The sequence below is a fragment of the Meriones unguiculatus genome, chromosome 6 (assembly GCF_030254825.1).
Source record: "Meriones unguiculatus strain TT.TT164.6M chromosome 6, Bangor_MerUng_6.1, whole genome shotgun sequence".
NCBI lineage: Eukaryota > Metazoa > Chordata > Mammalia > Rodentia > Muridae > Meriones > Meriones unguiculatus.
In genome coordinates, this window is record NC_083354.1 from 81,441,337 (window position 1) to 81,469,032 (window position 27,696).

The window sequence follows — 27,696 nt, forward strand, 5'->3', positions numbered from 1 at the left end:
CATGTGGGGTCCCTAGCAAGGAAAACAGGGGCTATCTCTGGCATGAACTCAGTGGCAGGCTCCTTGATCACCTCCCCATGTAGGGTGCAGCCTTGCCAGGGAACAGAGGAAGACAATGCAACCAGTCCTCATAAGACCTGATAGGCTAGGGTGAGATGGGAGAAGGAGGACCTCCCTTATCATCAGACTAGGGGAGAAACATAGGAGGAGAAGTGGGAGGAAAGCTAGATTTGGGAGGAGATGAGGAAAGGGCCACAGCTGGGATACAAATTGAATAAATTGTAATAAATGATAATTTTAAAAGTTCTGATAAAGATTTAAAATACTATCTGGTAAAACATAAAATTTATACTGTGAAATACATTGCCAGAATCACTCAAAAATTTTGCTGAATTAAACTGAATAAAGTTTAAACAGTTCCTATCCCAGCGAAAGACAATAATAATATTTCTCTTAAGCAATTCATTGGGGAAAAAAAAAAGAAAAGCTAAGATGTCAAATTTGTGGTTTAATTCTCCATGGCAAAATTTCCACTTTTTTTTTTTAACCCTGGGTCTTCTGAAACAGATTTATTTCTACCACAGGTCAAAAGATTTCAGCAACTATCTCTTTCCAATCTAAATACATGAGTGAAATAAACGCTGTCTCCACATCTCATAAACCTGAACAAATTAGTGACCAATTTCCTACACAATATTACATATAGTATTTAGTCACAAGTAACTAAGGCACTGAAGAGCTTTTCACACAACTCAGCATTTTGTTTTAACCCCAGTATTTTTAAATACTCTTACGCTGCTTCAAAGGTCACCTTCCATTATAAGGACAGCAATTTCTTCAATCCACGGTTTGAAATTAAATTCATTAAAGAAATGAAACAAGACAACTTATGAATATATACAAAGTGTTCCTGTTTGATATTATGAGTCAGTAAAAAAAAAATACATTATATACAAATCAAAATTCTATTCTATAGCTAAGTAAAAATTAAATGGCTTATTTTGAATGAGAACAAACTGCAAGACTTTGACCTGCTATTTAAAGGACCACTGTTCTTACTTCTACCCCAAGTGACAGATAAAACTCAAATTGATAAAAGATTATAATGTAAAGATTTCAATGCTTCAAAAGAACTTATAGAAAGGTTCCCTATTTCACATAGCCACAGACTTCCTTAAATTTAAGCATGCAGACTCTTACCTCCTGATTAAACTCACGTCCCATCTCATTAAGAAGTGAAGAAAAGAAACTGGCATTTTGTAGTAAGACTCGACCCATCACAGCAAGATAGATGGACATCACTACTGGATACCGCTGCACAATTAAAATATAGGGCATATAAAACTGTGTTAAGATACAAGCATAAATGATACAGTTCCAACAGGATATGATATAGCATTCCCCTTCAGGGACAGAAAACACTGTCCTCTGTGTTGCTCTCTGGTGTTTCATCTATGAATATTGCTTAAATTCTTGTAAAAATTTTAAGTAACTATAGACTATATGCGTATACATGTGTTTGTGTATTATACATGCATTATTTATGAATATCTGTATCATTGCTGCTTATTGTTACACAGATTATTCAGGAGCTGAAATTAGGGCCTGGCCAGATGGTTCACTGGGAAAAGTATCTGCTGGTACAAGCATAAAGATGGGGTCTTGTGCACAAGCCAGGCTAGCCAAACAGCAAACTTCACGTTCATAAAGAAAAAGAGAGGAAGGAAGGGAGGGAGAGAGGAAGGAAGGGAAGAATGAAGCACAACAAAAACTCTGGCTTCCATGTGCATCAATTCTCATCTTATACACAAATAGACACAAATAGAAACCTATACTTTTCATATGAGGAAGCAAATGAAAAAATATTAACTATCCTCAAAATTTACCCAACTAAATATGATCCAAACAATAACTTTCTTTTCCCAATTATCAATGAGAAAAAGATACAGTTTTCCCAATGCAAAAGGAGAATAATTAAAATAGGACTTAGAGTCCAATGATATCCACAGAAGCTTAAGAGAATCTTACCTCGCCTTCAATAACACCTCTGAAAACATAGGGTAGAATTGGTTGAAACATCTGCGGGCCTAATACTGGATTCACTTTAAGGGCATTTTCTACAACCTAAAACCCAGAAAGATACATGGTAACATTCAACAGCACAATTCATTGTTTCACACAAAACACAAAACTAGTAAAAGAGGCAATCAATTAGGTAACACTGAGCAAACTCAAAAGCATATGCACATTCATGAGACATGCAATTTTCTGGCACCAGACACATTTTCATAAAATAAGTATTAAAAACTGTAATGTGATATAAAGTATATAATATTTAGGTACAGCTGTAAGCTTTGCAGGCACATTTAATCATACTGTGATAATACAGATACATGCAGTTTACTTAAACTCTGACACTTTCACTATAAAAAAGCATCCTTAAAATGCCCCACAACAGGCATCTTAAACACTCTTCTGTGTGAGTCTCAGGTTTTTTGTTTTGCTTTGTTTGTTTTGTTTTTATTTTCTCTGGCTTTTTGAGACAAGAGTCTTGCTATGTAGGCCAGGTTGCCCTCAAATTATTGATCCTGCCTCTACCTCCTGAGCGTTAGAAGTACAGGTGTGTCTCATCATATCCAACAAAAGCACTGCTTTTATTAGTATGAAAAAAATAGCTAAAAAACCAATATTGTTAAGAACAAATCCACTTTAAGTTTATCAATAAATTATCAGGACAGGGAATGCTACTGCATATATATTTCACCTTAGTGACTCATCAGAGGCTGAGAAACACCCAGAGTCACATCACATCTCACTCTCCAATTTTGCCCTGTTAAAAGCACAGGAAAAAGCAGAACCACACGCCTTTAGAGTAGAAAAGGGGGAAGCTAAAACTTAAGATGGAAGACAACAGAGGCTGAGAAGGAAGAAAAGAATCCTGGAAGAATGTCCACTGAAAACCCAATTTTCCAGGTACACCCAAATCTTAATATCTGGACCAATGGTCTGCACCCCAAAAGAAGGGCAGTGAGAGTTCTGTAGAGTCTAGAACTAAAGAGGACACATCAGTGACACATACACAAACATACACATACCAAAAATAACAACAATAAAGCCATGCTCAGGCAAACTTAGAAGAAGGAGGGGCTGGGAGAAGACAGATTTTCAGAGCTGTTAAAGAAACAGAATAGCTCTTCTGTCTGAAGCATCTGCCAGCTTATTGTCTAAAATACAAACGAAGGTCTTTACTCACCTCCAAGATTTCAAAAGGCTAGGTTTTATGGAAAACAATAATCACAACCAATTATCCATCTCACTATGAGCAGGAAAGCAAAAATCATAAACACTAAATACCAATCTAGCAAGAAAAATGAGATACCTTTAGCTGAATGGAGGTGAAAAAGAATCCTAGGTATTTTCTAGCATTAATAACTCATGAGAGAATGGTCCAAAGGTGTTTACAGAGATGAAGGGATACACAAAATAATTAGCTATAAGCAACACCAGTGGTTATCCCTAAATAAAAGGAAATGCCTGGCAAGGGTGTGGTTTCTTTTTAAAGAAGTGTTGTCTATCTCATTCACTAAATTCTATAATTTTTTCCATTACTTACTATTATTATTATCATTTACTACAATAGAGTCAATTTGTATCCTAGCTGTGGTCCCTTCCCTCATCTCCTCCCAATCCCACCCTTTCTCCCTCTATGCCCCTTCCCTAGTCCACTGATAAGGGAGATCTTCCTCCCCTTCTATCTGACCTTAGCCAGGTCTCATGAGGACTGATTGCACTGTCTTCCTCTGTGGCCTGGCAAGGCTGCACCCTACATGGGGAGGTGATCTGAGAGCCTGCCACTGAGTTCATGCTAGAGACAACCCCTGCTCCCCTTACTAGGGACCCCACTTGTAGACTGAGAGGGCTACATCTGAGCTGGGGTTTTAGGTCCTCTCCATGCATGGTCCTTGCTTGGGGTATCAGAAGATGGAAAGACCTCCCATGCTCATGGCTTGGTAGGATTAACATAGTGAAAATGGCCATCCTACCAAAAGCAATCTACAGATTTAATGCAATTCTCATCAAATTACCAACACAATTCTTTACAGACCTAGAGAGAAAATTTCTCAATTTCATATTGAATAACAAGAAACTCAGAAATTGCTAAAACAATCCTCTACAATAAAAGATCTTCTGGAGGTATCTCCATGTCTGATTTCAAGCTGTACTACAGAGCCACAGTAATAAAAACTGCATGATATTGGCAGAGAAACAGTCTGGAAGATCAATGGAATTGAATAGAAATAAATCCACACTCCAATGGACACCTGATCTTTGACAAAGAAGCCAAAACCATACAATGGAAAAAAGATAGCATCTTCAACAAATGGTGTTGGTCTAACTGGATGTCTACATGGAGAAAAATACAAATAGATCCATATTTATCACCCTGCACAAAATTAAAGTCAAATGGACCAAAGACCTCAACATAAAACCAGACATACTAAATTTGTTGGAAGGAAAAGTGGGGAAGAACAAAACTTGAACAAAACTAAAGGCTAAGTGGATATCATTTGATACTCATATGAGCCGGGTGGTGGTGGCAGTGGCGGTGGCAGTGGCAACAATGACAGTGCACACCTTTAATCCCAGCACTTAGAAGGCAGAGGCAGGTGAATCTGTGTTTGAGAACAACCTGGTCTACAAAATGAGTTCCATGACAGCCCAGGCTACACAGAGAAATCCTGTTCTGAAAAACAAAAAAAAAAGCAAACAAAAAATTTTTATATTAAAGTTAACTCAAAGAACCCACAGCAATCACTATCTTTGATATGGATTGAGAAGCCTTACAGTCTTCCATATGAATAAACTAGTATCAGAAGAAACAAATATTCCTGTGTGTGTTTAGATGATTATGACTCTTCCATATAAATCATTCACACACGTTAAATATAACCTAACACTATCATTTATATACTGTCTTTATAGGTAAACTATAGTCAAAGAATCAAGAAACATTTCAGGACTAAGTCTTTGAAATTAAGAAGGTCAGAAACCACAGGTAGAGAAATAACTTTCTTAAAGTATTTTGCAGAGGGCTAGGAATGCAAGTGCATACCTTCGATCCCTGCTCTAGGGATGCAGAGACCCACAGATCTCAGCCAGTTCAAGGCCAGCCTGCTCTACATAGCGAGATCCAGTCTAGCCAGGGCCACATAGTGAGGCCCTGTTACAAAAACAAAACAATTATGTAGAAAAATGTCATTATCTGACTTCTGGGCAGTGGGTATGAAGTAATCACATGAAAGTGCTAAAAGAACTGGTAACATACAGCAGTTTATGTTGACCAGAAGACCCAACATAAACAATTCTTGCATTTTTCCTAATCCCATGTTTGAACAGAACTGTAGTACCAAAAGAAACTATGACACTACATTCTGTTTTGACACGCTGAATATATACATGTGAAAAATCACATGGAACAATTCTCTATTTCTTATAATGAAAATTATAGACCTTAATAACTATTTTTACAACAAGTATCTACTACATATAGTCACAAATTTTTTAATTTTATAATGACATTGCCTGTATTATTAAAAGCAGTAGCAATAGAAAATGTCAATTTAACTTCTCTTTTTCTTCTGGTTCTTATTTTATAGTCCATCATACTTACTATATACTAAGTTACTTGAAGTATTCTTAGGGGACTGCCACTATATCAAAATAAACACATACACTTTCTCTTAAGAAAAGTTTTCCTTAAATTTTTTGTTTATTGATTTTATTGTATTTTCATAGTAATAGGGATTGGCCTTTTATTATTTTAAGTTATATAAAACATCTACACTGGTCTAAACTCTAGCTTCTAACTTTTCTTCTCTGCTGATAACTGCTTTTATTAATTTGTTTACTGATTCATTTCCATCTTTCACTTTCTAAACAGAAAAAAAAATCTGGACGTATGTTCTCAAAATCACTGTAAGGCACTGTAAGTTTTCTTCATTTGAGAATGGCCAAGTACTTCACTCATGGCTGAATATGTTTTCATCTACTGTGTCTTTTTAAAATCAGCATTGTGCCAATACAAATAGAACTTGCAGCATTTTAGTTTTTAATCTACTTATTTTCAAGGAACACCCACAATAGACTGCTTAAAAAAAAAAATGTAGGTGTTTAACGTCTTCCTAACAACATTCTTGATTAGCCTTACACTAAATAGAAAAATTACTAAGAGTGTGGACCTTAACGTCAGAATGTCTATGCTTGTATCATGATACCAATACTTACTAGCCGCCTGACCTTGAGCAAAGAATTTATCTTTGTCATTTAATTTTTTTGTCTGCAAAAATGGAAAAAATAACAGTACTATCATCATGTTTACATATAGACAAAAAAGTACTCTACATGCTATGTGCTTAGAAATATGTAGGGCATAGTTAATAATGGTGTCACCTGTTACACAAAATTAAGAGTCAAAATAGTTAATTCGTTGTAAACCTCATGCCAATGAAGGTTGGTTTAATAACGCATATGGATATAGCTATGATAACAAAAATTTCCAAACTCAAAATGGTACACATGTACAAACAATCCCAAATTAGTGCTAACAACTTAACCTTGACTCTTTCTTTTCAGAATATTACTGTGCTCGTGTAGATGCCCTGTACTCGGTCAAAGAGTAAAGTCTAGTTTTGCTCTAAAATTAACTGACTCTTGAAACAGGCATGTTGGTCTGTTTGTCCAACTGTCTCAAATTTGTAATTTTCTGCTTCAAAGCACAAAGAAGCTACATGTAAACACTATTAGAAATTAATGTAATGGTGACATTTAGCCAAAACATAAATTGACTGTTATTTAGTATCCTATATTAAGAAATAAGATTTAGGAGATACTGAAAATAAAAAACAATAAGCCATTATTAGGAACAGTAACAGAACTTTAAGAGTTTTCTCTCGGACTACAAATGCAAATATAAAATAAACACACCATTTTCTTAAAATATCTCTTTACATAAAAAGCTTAAGAGGTTTACTTGTGCTAACTAAATAGCTTGTTCCTAGTACTCACCATCCACTTACTGTGGAGGCAACTACAACAATACTTTTTCAAAATTTAACTCAAGTATTTACAATCTATTAATGATCTACTTTTGATAACTGTTTTAATCTACACTTTGCATAAACTGTTATGAAATTTTACCATATTTGGATGATAACCACCTGCACTGATTCATTCAACCAAAAATGCACATGTGAAGTAGACAGATGACATCACTTTTTCCATTCTCAAGCACACTGAAAAAGAAATAGACTTGCTACTAAACTTATGAAACAAGTGTGTAATATTTATGATTGGAATTTTCCAGAACAAAATTTTTAAAAGGCTATGTTATTCTGAAAAGCAAAAAACAAATACAATTAATTTTAAAGAACTATGTTAGATACACAGCTGTTAATAACATGCTACTGCTACATTACTAGCCTTAACCTTAAAAAGCAAAATTCACTTAACAGATGTGTTTTTGTTTGATTTTTCATTAATTTATTTACTTACTGTGTGGGTGTGTATGCACACACATGCAATAACGCATATGTGAAGGTGAGAAGCCAACTCTTGGGAATTGGTTCTCTCCTTCCACAATGTGGGTTCTGGAGGTCCAATTCAGGCCATCAGATTTGGGAGCAAGGGCCATTACCTGCTAAGGCATCTCAACCAAACCCTGAAGTGCTTATTTTCAATAAACATTCATTTAAAAGAAATCATAATGGAAGAACGTTTGGTATGGATTGTTTTTCTACAGTAAAATTTCCAGCAATCAAATAAATTACAAGTGTATTTGACTTTTTTTCCCCCAGAGAGGCTGACTATAAAATGATACAGCTTTGTAATTAAATAAAAATAGCTAACTTTTATATTAGCTTATTACATGCTAGGCACTGTTTTAAGTGTTTTATTCATTTCTCTCTCTCTCTCTCTCAAATAATCCTCCCAACTGCCCTAGAAACTTGGCAAAGCTATCCTTGTTTTACAGACCGAAAGTGAGAAGACAGTAACTTGCCCACATCACATAGCTGTGAGGTTATCAGGCCAATTTCTAATCTAGCTAGCAGCCATGCTATCCTCCCTCTGTTCTGTAAGAGATGGATCAGAAGCAAGCCTAAGAAAGCACTATTCTTAGGACTGCTAGAAATCTTCCTTACTGAAGTTTTACAATACCTACACCAAATAATTCATAAATCAGCTTTCAACAGTTACTTTACTACTAATATTGCAAAACAGGTTTTACTAAAAACAATTTGCAATTCAAGTATTGTCCGAAAAATATTTAAATGTGAGAAACTTTTTTTCTTAATCACTTAGAATATACACAGTTTTGATTTCAAGTACTACATAACTTCAAGTCACTAAATGGTTTGGTGGCAAAAGTTGTTTTCAGCCACAGTTCAATTTCCTGGATCCACATGGTAGAAGGAGCAAACCAATTCAAGCAAGCTGTCCCTGACAGGCCCTTTCCCCCATACACATACAAAATACACACATACACTTATGTATATATGTACAAAAAATAAGAAAAGAAACAAGCCCAGAGTATAGCCAAGAGCCTTATCAACAGCAGAGAGGGATGAGCAACTAAGACACAGGCCAAGTGAACTCTTTAACAACCACCCAGGTCATGCCTCTAAAATCTGAACCGATAAAGCACATAGTAACTTTAAACTGTGACACTCTAACAGAGGAAAGATTTTAAAGTACAAAGACAGCATCAAGATAACATGACAATTTTCCCTAATTGTGATAACTCACAGATGATATCAAGAATGAATACTTGCGATAACAACCAAATGATCCACAGACTAAAGCATTTATTACCAAGCACTTCCAGAAAAACTTTACAAATTCCTGACCCACAGGGCAAATAACTAAATATATAAACAAATAATACCAAATATACCCAACTTAAAAGTCAAATCAGCCACGCACACACAAATATACACACTTTATTATGTGTGTATCCACCAACGAACAGACAATACTTTACATTCAGAGAGACTTCTGATTACTCCAATTATTCTGTTGCATCTATATATTGGTTAATAGAAAACAAGCATTTTTATAAGAGTTGCACCCTGAAGATCTAAGACGGTTTTCGTACCATAAATGTAATTGCCATAATAGAAAGACTTTGCTGGGCATAGTGATTAACGCCTTTAACCCTAGCACTTGGGAGGCAGAGGCTGGTGGATCTTTGTGTGTTCAAGGCTAGCCTAGTGTACATAATGTGTTCTAAAATAACCAGAGCTACATAGTGAGACCCAGTCTAGAAAGAGTGAAAAAAAAAAAATTAAGGCTTTGCCTAACCAAAATTTAATTCTCTTATTTGACACAGAACCTAAGAATTTAGAAATTTAACAGCTATACCCTTCAAACTCCATATGTAAAATATCAATACATATGTGTATATACATACATATCATGATATATTTTAATATAGTTATATACTTATGCTACATGTGAGCTATTGTGTTCACGTTACAGTATTTCTTTGATAAAGATAGCTATATAAAGATAATTTATAGGCTACGGGTTCTTTATACACAATGCTAACAAATTTAGCTAACAAATGCTAACTTCAACAGCTGACTAAAGTTAACACTATCAGTAAAATTGTCGTTCCAAATACAGACCTGCAAACCTCACAGGCTTTCTCAATAGAAGTGTGGTGACTACCCTGCTTATCATATGGAGACTGGCGTTTGTCTCCCCGTCTGGGAGGCAAGCTGCCATGGACTGACGATGTAGTTCACTGGTTTGCTTCCAGTGTGTGAGGACATATGTTTAATGCCTAGAGCACTATCAAAACAACAACAGAAAAACTAAGATGCTTCAAATATTGGCAGTTTTAGGACAAGTTGTGAAAAAGCTTTTAATTCACTGTTATCCAATGAGGTTTTAGGACAGGCACTATTTCAATCAGATGAAATTTTGTTAAAAATTCCAAATTGCATTTTAACAAGACTGTGCAGGTAATGTGTACACACATTCAAATTTGATGCTTTGGTATATACAGAGGCATTAGGCCAAACTGAGCACTGTCTAGAGCCAGTTCCTTTCCTCTCCAATCATCCACCCCCAGGAAGCTCTAGCTGCACCAACAGTACCTGACAGATAATCTGAGGGGGCAATACCTTGAGCACTTGAACTTGACCTTCTGTAGTGATCTCTGGTAGCAGCTCACAAAAGGACTGGCATAGACCTACAGCATATGTCTGAAATCCAACCAGATTTGGGTCAGTATGTATATAAGAGCACAGCTGCAATATTTAAAAGAAATAAAACTCAATTTTGAAGGCCTTACACTCTACTCAAGAATTTATACTAAAGGTCTAAACAATTTCAGTTAAGACTCCTCTTAGGAAGAATGAAGAAGAAATATTATAACTAATAAGTTTACTGATGCATTGATTTATGATTCTATTTTATATATACTATATATAAACATATATACATATATATATATAATATTTTCTGTATTCAGTAACAGCAGAAATGGATATTGCTTATACCCTCCCTGCAGTGTGGAATACTAACAAGAAAAATAAAAATTTTAACCCCTTCAAGTTTGGTAACAGATCAAACTTGAAGGCACCTCCTATATCACACAAAACCCAAAATAATATTACATAATTATTAACAATGCAAAAGATATTCTGACATACCTGTAAAAATTCCGTTGATGATAAAAAGATATAGCCATTGATGATCTTAAAGCAGGTTCTGAGATTCTCTGAACTTAGTTCTGCCAAAACAGTAATTATTTTTTAAAAGAGAAAATTAACTAGCTGTTCAAAATATAAGTGAAGTGATGATTCATCTTAGTAAAAACTAAGTTGCTATAGCAACATGAAGCACTCAAGTTTGTTTTTAACCATGATTACTAATGTGATTTTGACTTTTTATGGTTCCTGTAGCAGCAAGCATGCAGCTTACCGTTTGCAAGGCAGCTGGATGGAAGCTCTAGGACAGAAGATCAGACAGGATTGATAATGTTTTACCATCAGAAAAATAAAAATAAAAATTTCTACAAATAAGTGAAATGGAAAAATTAAGTTACAGCTAGAGTGTGACACTCAATTGTAATTCCAGCACTCCAGAGGTCAAGGCAGGGGGACTGAGTTCAATGCCAGTCTGGGCTAAAAGAAAAGCAAAATAAAAACAACTTAAATACTTTTCTTTATAAATTTTTCTGACTATAATCTACTCAGTATTCATAAACTCTTTAGCAACACCATCTCATTCACCTTTCACTAGTAAAAATGATTTGCAAAAATACTTATTTCTTCCCTCTTTTTTCTATTCAGAACAATGCTGATTTTTCCTTTCAAAACAAACTTAGATCCTCTGGATTCCTGGTTTATGAAGTGTGTAGAGACCAAGCATGTTCACTTCTTAGTAGAAGGAAACAGCAAAGTGAGGTCACACTGCATGAAGGCAACCATATGAGAGAGGCTTAATCCTGCTCATGAGAAAGTTTAGGATAATAGGTCTGGCTGACATTTCCATTCATAGGTCATGTATAAAGCAGTGTACAGAGACTGAGCAGACTGGTACTTTATAGCATCTCCAAGTTAGGCAGAGTACAGCTAAACAAGGCTTTTGCCAGAGGACAAAGGGAAGTGGAAATCACAGTTCCTTTCCTTCTCTACAAAAACTAAAAGACAAACTTTTCCAGGACATCAGCAATAAGTAGCTGACACTGCCTTTGCATTTCACAGGAAAAAAATAGTAGAGGACTGTTTATTGAAAAATAGACATTTGGTCATTGCTTGAGTACCTTTCTATTCTGAGGAGGAATAAGGTATGGGGGGGGCCCAAGGGAGGAGTGAGGGGAGAGGGGAAAAAGGAAGGCACCTCAGGAGAAATATGAATGATTAGTGGCATTATCTAGCCACTGAAAGCTTGTACTGTAATCAGTCACAGCTGTGTCAGTTCACATCCACTAGTGTTTTCAAAGTATCTCTACTTTTCTAAACTAAAACTAGAATATTTACTTCTGATAATATTTCTAAGTATGTGCAATTTTTTTAGCAAAGGGTCCAGATCTGGAGATTTTCTACCTAAATAGTCTCCCGGGACAATATTGAACATATTTTAATAAAAGAATTAAGGACGTTGTGTGGCTGAGTCTTAGTGGGATTTCAGAGCTGGGGAGAGAGTTCGGTGAGTGAATGGCCTGCTGCACAAGTAGGAGGACCAGAACTGGAATCCACACATCCCATAAAGAGCTGATCATGGCAAAGGATGTCTAATTCAGAGCCGGGGAGGTGGAGCAAGATGGACCTCAGAGATTTACTGGCCTGCAAGTCTAGCTGATCAGTGAGCTCTGGGTGGAATGACAGACACTATAAGGTGCTAAAGAGATGGCTCAGCAGATAAGGGCTCTTGCTATTCACTCATAGGAACCAGAGCTGAAGTCTCATGACCCACGTAACAAATCAGAGCATCTTGCAAATGCCTGCAACTCTAGCTCAAAGGGATCTGACACCCTCTTCTGTCCTGCATGAATGCAAGGGAACATGATCCCAACACATGCATGTGTACAAACATTCACACACATACTCATTAATACACACACAAATAAAGTCAAGAGTAACAGAGAAAAATACCTGTTGTCACCCTCCATCCTCTACATATGCACATTAAAGGGCACACACAGCACACACATATCAAGAATTAAAAACCAATTTTTAAAAAATTAATCAAAGGGCCAGTAAGTACACTGTAAATGTATGTATGATTAAATATGCCATGAATTTAGGTATATGACTGAATTGGTAAACTCCCTTACTAAGATGACTTTATAATCAAAATATTATCTTTAAGAGATTTCAAGCTAAGGATATAAGTCAGAGGGAGATTATGCTGACCAGTAAGTTCCAGGCTCCTTCTCAACATCCCCACCACCAAAATGAATGATTAAATAAATATATAAATAAGCAAATAAATAAGGCAAGCTATTTCATGCTTTAGAATGAAAATGTGTAAAAGTACAGACTTACTATTATTTACTATGAAAATAAAGGTTGATACTGGGGAAAGAATCTACTTATGTCGACAAAAGACTAAGAGAGTAAGTATGTAGATCCCTCAATATCGTGTGTCACATGTGATGTTTTGAACCTGTGTAGTGCTGAAGGAGTAAAGGTTCAGTGAAAAGCGGCTGTCTAGCATGTGTGAAGCCATGTGAGGATGACAAGGACAATACACACACGCCATGAAAGCAATACTTCAGCCAACATTATACATCACCCTAACTTCAGCAGTCCCTGAGCTAAAACAGAAGTGTGCACAATGCTCAGTTCAACAAAGGTAGCACAGACTACCTGTGTGCAATGTGCTGGGTAAAGCCATGTATAGAAGCAGTTTCACAGTATGTTCTTCAAGCAGCATAAAGAGCAGCTATCAGGCAAAATTCTTCAGGCAAAGTTCAAGCTCAACTTGTAATCACTTTGTATCTTAATTTATACTGCAAATTTTTCCATAGAGCAATGTTATTTAGTGTTTACCTTTAAATCAAAAGAAATTACTCCAAATATATATGTGGAAATTTCTATAAAACCACTGTGGCTTTTTGATATACAGAACTTTAAAAAACGGAAGGTGTAAATTTGAAGTCAGGAAAAATACTTCTAAGTGTGGTCACACTAAGAAATATCTCAGTAAGATTTGAAGACATACCAAGAAGTGGTGACATGTTCTGAAATATACGGAGCAACTCTGGTGTAACACATGGGCTATTTTCCAGTGTCACTAACCTGGGAAAGAAAAAGACAATTAACTCACTTCTGACAATCACTCACGCCAGTAACACAACTCAGGCATAAAAACACTTCAGTGAGAAGAGTGGGATCCGCTCAACAAGATCAACAACATCACAAGCTGCCCTCTAACATACCCAGTCTTATGTGCATGCTCACCCATGTCGGGGCCAGAGGATACCCTGAGAGTCATTCTTCAGGTACTGGCCACCTCTTTATTTTTTTCAGACATGTTTTCTCATTGACCAAGAACTCATCAACTATCTAAGTTTGCTGGCCAGCAGGCCCACACTGGATCCACCTATTTCTGCAATTCCTAATGTTGGGATGACTAGCAATGTGCCACCTAGCCCAAATTTTCCTTCCATTCTTTCTTTCTTTCTTTTTTGTGGGTTCTGGGAATTGCTAAGCTATTTCCTCACCCCATATATTTCTGTATACACGGTAAAAATAAAAAATATATGCTAAAGTAGAATAAAATCATAACTTTATACAAAATCACTATTGTTATGAATTGATAAAAAAGGGATAAAGTTATTTTGTTCTAAATTATCTGATCAGTTCTGTGTTTCTACAGTGACAAAGTGGGCTAATGAACTAGTAAAACAACTTATGTTAAATGCTTTCTAAAGATGAACACAGAAGCCAATTAAATTACAAGTCAATATAATGGCCATAATAATCCAAAATAGAGTTTTAAAACACCAAATACATATAAAAGGAACTTAAAGAAGAAAAAATATGAGTGTCACAATAGCAGTAAAAAATTAAAACAAACAAGAAGACAAGAAAAATAAAGAACTAATCAAAATCTAGCCTTTGATAGTGATACAGTTTGGACCTACAAAGGCCCATCCCTGTGCCCAAGGCTCGAACCTGACCTAAGCGCTGGAAGTGGGACCTTACTCAAGGTCCAGACCACTCGGGACACGCCAATGACAGGGATGGTGGCCCACCAGGACCTTCCACTCTGTTTTATTTATCTGCCATATGTGTGTGGGCTTCCTCTACCACAAAGCCCCATCATAATGCACTGTCTGCCAAAGCCCAAAGCAATACAGCCGTTCAGTTATGAACTGAAACCCAGTAAGCCAAAAGCAAGCCCTTCCTTTTTATAAGCTACCTTTGGTACTTATTAAGGAATAAAGCTAACATAGATAAAAATAAAATAAAATAAATTACTTAAATATAGAGAAACTTTAATCCAGCAACATGGCTGCTCCAGCAAGGGATCACATCCAAAGACCTAGGTCAATGTGACCCAGCTGGAATGCAGACACACCACATACCTTTAATTCATCTTGCTGGAGTACAGACACACCCTTAGTACACACCTTTAATCCCAAACAACACAGGTAAGAATAGTTTGTAGAAGAAGCCATGTTTGAAAGTGACATCGAACTGAGGGGCAGACAAAGTAACAAATCAGAGGAAGATTAGACAGAATGAGTCAGAGATAGGATACTCTCAACAATCACTAGAAGAGACAGGAAAGGTTGGCTATTTAAGAGCAGTGCAGAAAGAGAGTCAGTCAGTTCAATTCAATCAGTTCAGTCAATTGAGAGTAAGTGAGGAGTTCAGTTGACAGGCAGTGCAGTGGGGTTGAGCTCATGGCAGTTCAGTTCGTGGAGTTCAGAGGCAGTTTTAGGGATAGTTTTACGGAGACAGGTTACAGAGAGAGAAAACAAGCTAGACACAGGTAAAGACAAGCCAGGCAGTGAGAGGGAGCCAGAAGATTCGAACAGATTGCCAAAGTTAATATGAGGTCAAGCAGAGCAATTAATTCAGTCATAATCAGAGAGAAGCCAATCTAAGTAAGTCAGCTCAGAGAGGAGTTTTAACACAGAAGAGCTGAGTTGAACCAGCCAGCCAGAGTTCAGATAGAACCAGAGAATTCGAGCTTATTCAGTAGTAACCCTCCAAGACAACAATTACATCTGGCAAATGAAAGTAACTTTTACACTTAAATCTTCTAATAAGTAACCATCAAAATTGCAAGCAATACATTCTGTGACGATATAAACCCCTTGCATTATTGTGTCTACCTCTACATTTATTCAGTGCTCACATGGAAGGTGCCTTAGTTTCTTTTCTTATTCCTGTGATAAAATACCCTGACAAAAGCATCTTCAGAGAGAAAGAACTTAGAACCTCATTGCAGGGAAGTCAAAGTAGGAGGAGTTGAAACAGGTGATTCCACCACCTACATAGCCAGGAAACAGGCACCAAATGGCAGCACTAGCATTCAGCTCACTTGTCTCTCATATATGACAAGTGAATTAATAAAAGATACAGAAAGGACTAACAAGAAAAAGTTAATGTCTATTCACTAAAAATATGACTACATAAAAGAAAAAACATTTATAAATAAATATTTCAAATTACAAAGAGTTCAATATTGCTAAATATAATCTACATACAAAGACAAACTGACTTTCTGTAACAGAACGTTAATATGCAAAGGAATGATATCAGAATGACAGAGATAAAAATCCAATACCACAATGATGTCAATCCTCAGTAAACAACATATAAAAGTGTTCCATAATCAGAGTATTTCCTCAAATGTACAAATCAAAAAAGTACCGATAAAGAGAAACACCAACACCAAAAAACCTAAATTAAATATTTCAGTAAGTCAGTCAAGAAAGCAAAATAATAATGTGACGCATACATCTGACAAGTTAAAATGAATACATGTATGCAAAAATCAGCATTTTTATGTCATTGTTGTAATGGAGTTTGAATGTATTGCAAATATGGCGCTATAGTCCTAAAAATTCACACTAAGTTTAAAGAAAATTACAAGCCATATGTCTTAACAGTAATGTGATAAATTTAGACCTTAATCACAAGTTTTTGTAACTGCAAACATAAATAATGTCGGGGCAAAGAAGTCACTGAAAATGCAGCACTACAATAAAACTAGGGCATCACGGATTAAAAAGCTTGTGGAATGTAAGCAATAAATTATATCCAAGATAAATTTGCAGCTTCAACTGTAGTTCAACTCCAGCACCCATTCTGAATGGGTCATAACTGCTTGTATTTCCAGCTCCTGGTGAATCTGACACCCTCTTCTGGTCTCCACAGACACTAGAACTCACATGGAGACCTCCACATACACATATAATTTAAATAATAATGACAGTAAATTTTTTACTGAAAGCCATAGGAAGTGTGTATATTTAGGCTTACACTGAGGAGCAATCTGAGGATATTACTAAAATTATAACGGAACCCTGACCAAAACATGGGCCCATTAGTTCTTCAAATGTCCAAAGAGTAAATGCCATTTTTTAAAGTGTTTTTCTTTCTTTTTTTATATGTATGGATGGATGTGTTGCCTGCATGTATGTCTGTGTATCGTGCCTGCAGAAACCAAAAGAAGGTGTTGGCTCTCCTGGAACTAGGGTTAGAGATGGCTGTGAGCCACGAGGTAGGTGCTGGAAGTTAAACCCCAGTCCTCTGGAAGACAAGTCTGTGTTCTTGTCTTGTCTTGTCTGTGTGAGGCGTCTCTCCTGCTCCAGAATGAATATCATCTTACAAAACTATTTCTCGCTAAAACAAAAATATTTTTGATTATTAAATGGGTAAGTATAACTGATACGAATCCAATCAGTATCACTGAGTATAGATCATAGACCCAATTCATTGATAAATGCAGGAGTAGAATGAAGACAAACTACTAGGATTTTATAGTGTACTAAAAGTAAAAAATTTCCCCTGCCCAGAAAAAAGTGCTATTTCAGGAAGTCAAAGTTTTTCTGAAATATTTTTATAAGAAAACTACTTTAAGTAGATGAGAAAGGGCAACAGAGTTAATTTTGGTTTGTTCTATTTTTGTTCTATTTTTTTTTTTAATGAAGACAATATTAAACTTAATGTTAGACTGGTGACAACACTCACTATTTATAGGATTCACTGATCCACTCAATTTTTGAAAAGCAAAACCAAACAAAAGCCTTTTCATACACAGTCTTTTGTGCTTAAAAGTAATTTTTATCTACTAGGAAAGACAAGAGAGGCATGGAGCTGGCTCAGAGGCGGCGTGTTTGCTAACAAACCTGGGAGGCTCTAAGTTCAGTCCTCAGTGCAGGAGAGAACGGGTCAACTGGTCCTGAGGTCCAGAATAAGAGCATATTCTTACTGGTTGTTTTGTAATCTCTCCTTCCCAGGCATCTTATATCTTACCAAGCTCTTATTTTAGGCCCTAACTGCCCGTTGATGATCATGATGAATATTTTACTGAGAAAATACAAGGCATCAAATGAACACACTACAAAATTTGGAAATCCACCTTTCTATTGCCAGTCAAAATGAAGTGCCCTTGCTACCATCAAAATTCAACCCCTCCACTTGGTATCTGATGCCCAACACTCCCTGGCTCCTTCAATTACTCCACTCCCAAACCAGCTTCACACATTCCAGACCCTGACCCCACGCCAGATTACATTTCATATGGCTCTTAACAGTAAAAGCCCTGAAAAAAAAAAAAGTTGCCAATACTCAACTTATTCAGTCTTATTCTGATGCTAATTCCGTTGCTACAACCCCAACTCCATGTGGACAAATTCACTTCCTAAGTAATCTTATATTTACAGGCTTTAGATGCCACATGTGAGTTCTAAGCAATCATTTCGTTCTCATAACCACCGTAGAAGGTAGAAATTATTTTTCCAACATTACAGATAAGAAATCCAAGGCTCATAGATATGGACTTGCTTAAATCATAACTTGATTGCTGTGGTAGTACTTGGATTGGCACTTGCTTCTCTCCGATTCCAAATGTGAGTGTAAGCCCATTAAGAAAAGTATATATACTCACCTGGCCCCACAGGGGCACACAGAGACTGAACTGTCAACCAAAGAACATGCACAGCACTGACCTAGGCCCTCTGCACATATATAACAGATACGTAGCTTGATTTTCACGTGGGATTCCTAAGAGCTGGGGCAGGGTCTGTCTCTGTCTCCACTGCCTGACCCCTTTCCCCTAATTGTCTAGCCTCAATAAAAAAGATGCACCTATTCCTCCTGCAGCTTGATATGCCAAAGCTGGTTGATACCTATGGGAGTGGGGAACGAGGAGGAAAGGAGAGAGGGGAAACTGCAGTTGGGAAATAAAGTTAATAATTTTTAAAAATGTATATGAAAAAACTGTTTGTTCCTTACCCAAAGAAACTTAACAGTTAATATATTTGGGTTTTAGTTTTTGTTTTATACTTGGGCACTGGGGTTCATGCCTGTAATTTTAGCACATGGGGAGGTAAGGGAAGAGAATTGCTATGATTAGAGGTCAACTTGAGTTTTATTAAATAAATTCTAGGCTAGCCAGAGCTACAGAGATAAATCTCCAAAAAATAATTATCTCATTTGTTTTCATTTATATGTAACTTTAGACAAAGAAAACATTACCATTAAAATCATGACTTTTATTATTGTTTATACTTAACACATTAATTATGTAATATGGAGCCAAGCCTGGTGGTGAAGGCCTGTAATCTCAGAAACTCAGGAAACTAAGGTAACAGGGCTGCAAGTTTAGGGCCACCAGGTGTTAGGCAGACATTCCTGCAGTTAAAGGACCTAGATTCAATCATCAGCACCACAAATAAAAATGTCTACAATATTAGAATTTTCAAGCTATGTTGTTATATTATAAATTTTTCTAATATTAGATATCATACAGAATCTAAATGTTTATAAGAAAGCACTTGTGTTAACAGAGGTTAATAATTTAATTTATAATCTGGAGCAGGTATAGACAAGCCTCTAGGTGGTAGGGATAAATCCGACCCACAACCATTTTCTATAATGACATTTGTCTATTGACATAATGACTAACTGCTCTCACACTGAAACATCAGAGAGGGACAGCTGGAACACATAACATATTACTGTATGCCCTGTGCCAAAAAAGTTTGCCAGTTCTGACCTAGAGTAATCCACCCTTAAAAGCATTTGACAAAATCCAACATCCATTCATGTTTAAAGTCTTGGAGAGATCAGGGATACAAAGCACATATCTAAACATAGTAAAGGCGATATACAGCAAGCCTATAGCCAACATCAAACTGAACGGAGAGAAACTTAAACCAATCCCACTGAAATAAGGGACAAGGCAAGGCTGCCCACTCTCTCCATATCTCTTCAACATAGTTCTGGAAGTCCTTGCTAGAGCAATAAGACACTTGAAGGAGATCAAGAGGATACAAATTGGAAAGGAAGAAGTCAAATTATCACTATTTGCAGATGATAAGATAGTATACCTGAGTGACCCCAAAAATTCTACCAGGGACTCCTACAGCTGATGAACACCTTCAGCAAAGTGGCCGAATCCAAAATTAACTCAAAAAAATCAGTAGCCCTCCTGTATACAAAAGACAAAAGGGCTGAGAAAGAAATTAGGGAAACTACACCCTTCACAATAGCCACAAATGACATAAAGTACCTTGGTGTAACCTTAACCAAGCAAGTCAAAGACGTGTATGAAAAAAATTTCACGTCTCTGAAGAAAGAACTAGAAGAAGATATGAGAAGATGGAAAGATCTCCCATGCTCGTGGCTTGGCAGGATTAACATAGTAAAAATGGCCATCTTACCAAAAAAAAATCTATAGATTCAATGCAATTCCATCAAATTACCAACACAATTCTTTACAGACCTGGAAAGAAAAATTCTCAACTTCATATCGAATAACAAGAAATCCAGAATCACTAAAACAATCCTCTACAATAAAAGATCTTCTGGAGGTATCTCCATCCCTGATCTCAAGCTGTACTATAGAGCAACAGTTATAAAAACTGCATGGTACTGGCACAGAAACAGAATGGTGGATCAATGGAACCAAACAGAGGACCCAGAAATAAACCCACACACTTCTGGACACCTGATCTTTGACAACGATACCAAAACCATACAATGGAAAAAAAGACAGCATCTTCAACAAATGGTGCTGGTCTATCTGTATGTCTACATGTAGAAAAATGCAAATAGATCCATAGTTATCACCATGCACAAAACTAAAGTCCAAGTGGATCAAAGACCTCAACATAAAACCAGACACATTAAATCGGTTAGAAGAAAAAGTGAGGAACAGCCTAGAACTCATTGGAAGAGAAGACAACTTCCTGAACAGAACACCAACAGCACAGGCTCTAAGAGCAACAATCAATAAATGGGACCTCGTGAAACTGAAAAGCTTCTGTGAAGCAAAGGACACCGTCATCAAAACTAAACGACTGCCTACAGATTGGGAAAAAATCTTCACTAACCCTTTATCTGACAAAGGGCTAATATCCAGTATATATAAAGAACTGAGGAAGCTGGAAAGCAGCAAACCAAGGAATCCAATTAAAAAACGGGGAACAGAGCTAAACAGAGAATTCTCTGTACAGGAATATAGAATGGCAGAGAAACACTTAAAGAAATGTTCAACCTCATTAGCCATCAGAAAAATGCAAATCAAAACGACCCTGAGATTTCACCTTACACCCATCAGAATGGCCAAGATGAAAAACTCAAGTGACAACACATGCTGGAGAGGTTGTGGAGAAAGGGGAACCCTCCTCCACTGCTGGTGGGAATGTAAACTTGTACAACCACTCTGGAAACCAATCTGGCGCTTTCTCAGACAACTAGGAATAGCGCTTCCTCAAGATCCAGCCATACCACTCCTGGGCATATATCCAAAAGAGGCTCAAGTACACAATAAGGACATTTGCTCAACCATGTTTGTAGCAGCTTTATTTGTAAGAGCCAGAAGCTGGAAACAGCCCAGATGCCTCTCAACTGAAGAATGAATGCAGAAATTGTGATACATCTACACAATGGAATATTACTCAGCAATGAAAAATAAAGAAATCATGAAATTTGCAGGTAAATGGTGGGGCCTGGAAAGGATCATCCTGAGTGAGCTGTCCCAGAAGCAGAAAGACACACATGGTATATACTCACTCATATAGACATATAACATAGGATAAACCTACTAAAATCTGTACATCTAAAGAAACTAATCAAGAGAGAGGAACCTGACTAAAATGCTCAATCCCCATTGCAAAAGGCAAATAGGATGGACATTAGAAGAAGAAGAAAACAGAAAACAAGTTAGGAGCCTCCCACAGAGGGCCTCTGAAAGGCTCTGCCCTGCAGACTATCAAAGCAGATGCTAAGACTTATGGCCAACTGTTGGGCAGTGTGCATGGAATCTTATGTAAGAAGTGGGAAATAGTAAGATCTGGAGAGGACAGGAACTCCATAAGAAGAGCAACAGAACCAGAAAATTTGAACACAGAGGTCTTCCTAGAGACTCATACTCCAACCAAGTACCAGGCATGGAGATAACCTAGAACCCCTGCCCATGGCAATTCAGTGTCCAAGTGGGTTACATAGTAATGGGAAGAGGGACTGTCTCTGACATAATCTAAGTGGCCTACTCTTTGATCACAGCCCCCTGAGTGGGGAGCAGCCTTACCAGGCCACAGAAGATGACAATGATATGATAGACTAAGATCAGAAGGAAGGAGAGGAGGACCTCCCCTATCAGTGGACTTGGGGAGGGGGTATGCGTGAAGAAGGGGGAGGGAGGGTGGAATCAGGAGAAGAGGAGGGAGGGGCTTATGGGGGGGACACAAAGTGAATAAAGTGTAATTAATTAAAAAAATTAATTAATGAAAAAAATACAACCTATAAATTACAGATTTCAACAACCTTCTGATTCAGAACCACTATCAAGATCAATGGTTCTCAACCTGTGGGTCATGGCCCCTTCAGGAGGGAGTTAAACAACTTGTTCACAGGGGTCACCTAAGACTATCTGCATAACAGACGCCTTACATTAAAATTCATAACAGTGGCAAAATTACAGTTATGAAGGAGCAAGAAAAGAATTTCATGTTTGGAGTCACTGCAGCATTATAACCACTGATCTAGATGCTACTCAAATAACAATATGTAAAACTATAAAGAGTGCATTCTAAGCAGTAAAAATCTACCCAGTGACATTTAAAGTCATTAATCTAATATTCTGAAACAGAACATTCATTTACAACTTAGTAATTTTCTCCAAAAACAATTTCTGAGAATCATGACTTTGAATTTTTGTTTTTTTGTTTCTTTATATTGTTGTTGTTTATATAATGCTGAGGATTGATCTCTTCGCCATACAAACTTGAGGGAAGCATGCTATCATTGAGCTATACCTTAGCACAAATGAAAACTCTTAATGTCTACTGTGCTTCCTCTGAAAAACTTGCTTCCAACAGTAGGATGAGACTAAGTAGACAAAGCACTTGATAGCACTGTTTCTTAGGCACAGTGGGCAGGCAACAGTTCATGTGTCACATTAAGGTATCATGGAGCAGGAGTCATTTTTGTTGTTTTTAAACTTTCAACAGTATGTACTATCTGCTCAGAAAATATTGCATGAAGATTTTGAATGGCAGCAGTGTTTCGCAGCTAAGCGCTAACATCTTGGTACCCACTACCAAGGCAGTAAAAGGTGAAATATCAATATGCACCCCACAAAACATCTCATTGAAAAACGACACAAATATTTTACATCAATTTTTGTTTGGGTAAGTTACTAAGATGCCTAGGTTAGATGACAAGTTCCAAATATTAAATTGTACCTGCTATAATTTCTATTTCTCTTTTTTTTTAAATGCTTATTTATTATGTGTTTTGGTGTTTTGCCTAGATTTATGTCTGTGCATTGTTGGAACTGATCTGGAGCTACTATATATTCAAAAGTTAAGATTACCCCCCCCAAGATTCTTGTCCTATGAGCAAATTCTCACATATCCAAAGTGATGTTTGTGAACCCTGCCTCCCAAATTACCCAATTGAATAATAAAGTTGCCTAGAGTCCAGACTAGACAAAACAGAGATAGGCAGAGATAAGGTGCATGGGCTGGGGGTCCAGAAGGACCATGAGGAGAGAGGAGAGCAGGAGGATGAAAAAGGAACAGGTCAGCATTAAGTAACTAGACACACGTGCCCGAGAGTCTCATGTTCTTAGGACTGGCCTGATGGAGCAGAAGGAGCCCAATTGGAACATGTGCAAGTATTTATAGGGATTCTGGATAGGAAGCAGCCCTGATAGGAATGATTAAAACAAGTGGCATCGGGTATGTGGCTGGGAGATAGGAAAGTAGCTTAGGGGGCTGATATCTGCCCAGCCCCAGTGCATTAAGGCTTATTAAAAATCTGACAGGCTTCTGTGTCTTTTCTTTATAAAACAGCAGGTCTAGGAATAAAGAGCCACTTAATAAACAATCAGAATTAATATTAATAGAAAAATTAATCCATTTACATATATATTAATATTATATGAATGAATATTATTTTTAATAATCCTTCTGTGTTGCACCATGTATATACAGTGCCTGTGGAGGACAGAAGAGGGTGTCATATCCCCTGGGACAGGAATTACGGATGTTATAAGCTACCATGTGGTTTTGGGTTAACTGGACATCCTCTGGAGGAGCAGCCTATGCTGAGCAGCAGCTGCAAAAAAGGAAGCAACTGGAAGACAACAACTTCATGTACTTATTTTTAAATGCTGAGTAGTCACAGTCCTGTTATATGACCTTTGCTCTACTGGAACCCAAGTAGAGAGAGCAGCAGGGAAATCCACAGAATCAAGTTTTCCCTCTTACCATAATTCTAGACCATCTTCCAGAAGATAGACATGTGGAGGCTGGGAAACATCTGTACTCAGCTGGATAACTGGGAGCAGGAAAGGGTACAGGTTCTTGCTGTCTGCTCCTAATCCCTATAGGAAGTATAAACACAACTTATGATAAGACACTCTAAAGCTCTCCCCAACCACCAATCAATTACCTGCCTCAGAAAATAATTTGTATAAGATAAATAGGAGTCTTTTAGGACAGTCCTCATTATATTAGGAAACAAAGTTATATTTATTACTAAAACGTAAAAATCAAAAATATTATCATCCTGTCCAAATGGCAATATGAAATATATATAAGCCAAAATTATATGTCTATGCCTTTTAAGAAATTCCACATACAGCTTAGCAAGGTGGCACATACCTTTAATAGCAGCATTTGGGGAGGCAGAGGCAGATGGATCACTGTGAGTTCGAGACCAGCCTAGTTTACAAAGCAAGTCCAAGACAGCCAAGGCTACACAGAGAAACCCTGACTTGGGGGAGAAAAAAAAAAAAAAAAAAAGAAAGAAAAAGAAAAAAAAAAGAAAGAAAAGAAAAAATCCACATGTTCCTTATCTGAAATGTCTAGAAAAGAAAATTAAGACTGGGATTTCATTTTCTAGAATGTTTGTATATACATAATGTATATACATATACATAATGTTTGTATATACAAAATATACATAATTTTCTCTAAGCCTCTTTTGCAGTTCAGACACTCAAAGACTGCAGAATATCATGGTCCAGAAGGCATCCTGACCACTGGTGTCAAACCAATCCACTGTGTTCAAAAGGAATTCTCAAATATCTTGAGAATGGAACCCAAATCTAAATATAAAATTTATTTATAACCCGTATACACCTTATATATGTATCGCGAAGATAATTCAATAAATGAGTATATCTATATTTCTTAGTAGGCCAATTGGACGGACATTCTCTACTTGTGGACCAAGTTGGTGCCAAAAAGTTTACTGTTTTGGAGCATTTGAATTTTAGATTAGGAATATTTGTTTCCCCCATGCTAAGACTACAGAGAAAGTACGAACACTGGTATTTTAATCTGTATAAGCACATTCAGCTAAATAACATGTATGAAATTAACACAGCCTAAATTGTTCACAACTATCATGGTACATTCATATTTTACAATACTAAGCAAGCACGAAAAATGACATGATAAGAAACAGAAAAAAAACTTAAAAAGTAATTACATATTGGACTTAGAAGGACAAAAATTTATATAATTCTACTGCAAAGAAGTTTTAAAGATTTCTATGATTCTATATAGTTAGTATATACATAAAAATATCTCCAATAGAAAAGTGAAAGAATTGTCAGAACCAGTTAGACATGAGAAAAAGAAAAGAATCCTGAGAAAAAGGGCAAAAAGATTTATTTTGTGTGTTTTCTAAATGCATATATTATCTTTCATGAAGAATTTTTATTGTATGTTTAATGTATGTAGAACACAAAGACAGAAGAAAAAAGTTTATCTAAAATTCTAGTTTGTCTGCTGTTCTCTTAAGACACAGTGATTAAGTATCTCACAGTGGAAATGCTTTAAAGCAAACAAAAAGGACTGGGGGACAGGGAGGATCAATCTCTTAAACCATAATAAATACAGAAAGGAAATATCAAAAACTATTCCTAGAAAATTTTTAAATGTCAATACAGTTTTATAGGAAATTGAAATGCCATTTTGTTTCCGGAGACTAAGCCTTCCTATATAGCCCTAGCTGGCTGATAGTTACTATGTTTCTATAAAAGTTCTTTCTGCTATTAAGTAACCTACTATAAGTAGAGGAGACAATCCTATTTTAACATAATTGCTGACAATATGGGACATAGCTATCTTTGCAATTTCCTGTGTAACTTGTTCCCCCCGCCCCCTTCAATTTAAGAAAACAGAGTAAGGTATGGTGGTATGTATCTATAATTCCTCCCATCATGTGAGAGGTAAAGGCAGCAGGGTCAAGAGTTCAAGATCATCCTCAGCTATCTAGGTAAGTTGTTCAAGGACAACAGAGACTTCATGAAACCCTGGCTGGAGAAGGGAGAAAGAGAGAGGAAGAAAACAAATATGAATGAATGCACACAAATTATAGTCAGCCACCATTCTCACACTGACTGAGCATGTTATGTACAAATTTATTTTCTCTAAGCCTCTTTTGCAGTTCAGACACTCAAAGACTGCAGAATATCATGGTCCAGAAGGCATCCTGACCACTGGTGTCAAACCAATCCACTGTGTTATAAAGAAAAAGTTCCTTTTCATACATTTCCTTGAGCAAGTGAAATGAACAACTGTCCACCTGGTAATAATATCCATCACAACCCCTACTGGTTCTTCCTTGTTCTCTTTCTGCATCTGCACAAGCCACAACCCTATCTCCATATTTTTCAAATTGTTTCTCTTCCTGCTGTTGGTTTAATTCCATCCGTAATCATGGTTAATTGTTAATAATTTTTCCTTGACCTGGCATCATTTCCATTCCAAACCAGTGCTCCTAGTACTGCCCGGGGTTACTGAAAATGATCTTCTAAAAATTGTGCTCTTTAGCCTTCTTCATCAGTCTCAACTCTATAGTTCTGAAGTTCACAACCATACTAACTACGCGACATCAGAGACATGCATAAAGCTGACCAATCATAGAGTGACTAATGTTTACTACTTGTCTCCTTAAAAAAAAAAAAAATCAATGAAATGGTATAGAATATATTTTTTTAAATAAACACAAAGAGAATCCTGGAAGAGATAAAAGCAATCAAACTTGAAAAGTGAGACGTTAGGTAGTAACTGACTGAGCAACACTAGAAACCAAAACTCAAAGTAAACAGAAAACAGGGTCAACAAGATGTCTTACTGGGCAAAGATGTTTGCCATAAAGCCTAAAGACCAAGCTCAATCCCTTGGATCCACAAGGTACAAGAGAACTGAGTCCCATAAATTGTCCTCTCCTCTCTACATACATATTGTAGCACACAGACATACACACACACACACACACACATACACACACCTGTAATTTTAAATAGAATATGCAGAAAAGGGAATAGGCATAAAGCAGTCTGAAGTTCATGCCTGAACCATTCTCCTACTTCCCCATGTAACTTAGTAACTGATACCAGGTATTTTCAGAAGCATGTATATGTTTGGGAGTTTAAGACATTAAGGAAAATAAGATAATTTCTGGAAGTTTAAAA

At 36.7% G+C, this 27,696-nt stretch overlaps 1 protein-coding gene across 1 annotated transcript in view; it reads right to left on the bottom strand.

Moving 5' to 3' along the window:
- The window catches only part of Ipo11 (importin 11), a 182,722-nt gene that overhangs the window by 71,808 nt on the left and 83,218 nt on the right, over nt 1-27,696 (bottom strand). Inside the window, exons 21-27 of the mRNA XM_060385692.1 lie at nt 24,476-24,591; nt 13,735-13,811; nt 10,987-11,013; nt 10,716-10,795; nt 10,185-10,265; nt 2,029-2,124; nt 1,201-1,314 (exon numbers count right to left, since the gene is read on the bottom strand). Coding sequence (XP_060241675.1) covers nt 1,201-1,314; nt 2,029-2,124; nt 10,185-10,265; nt 10,716-10,795; nt 10,987-11,013; nt 13,735-13,811; nt 24,476-24,591 — 591 coding nt within the window. The remainder of the gene's footprint in view (nt 1-1,200; nt 1,315-2,028; nt 2,125-10,184; nt 10,266-10,715; nt 10,796-10,986; nt 11,014-13,734; nt 13,812-24,475; nt 24,592-27,696) is intronic.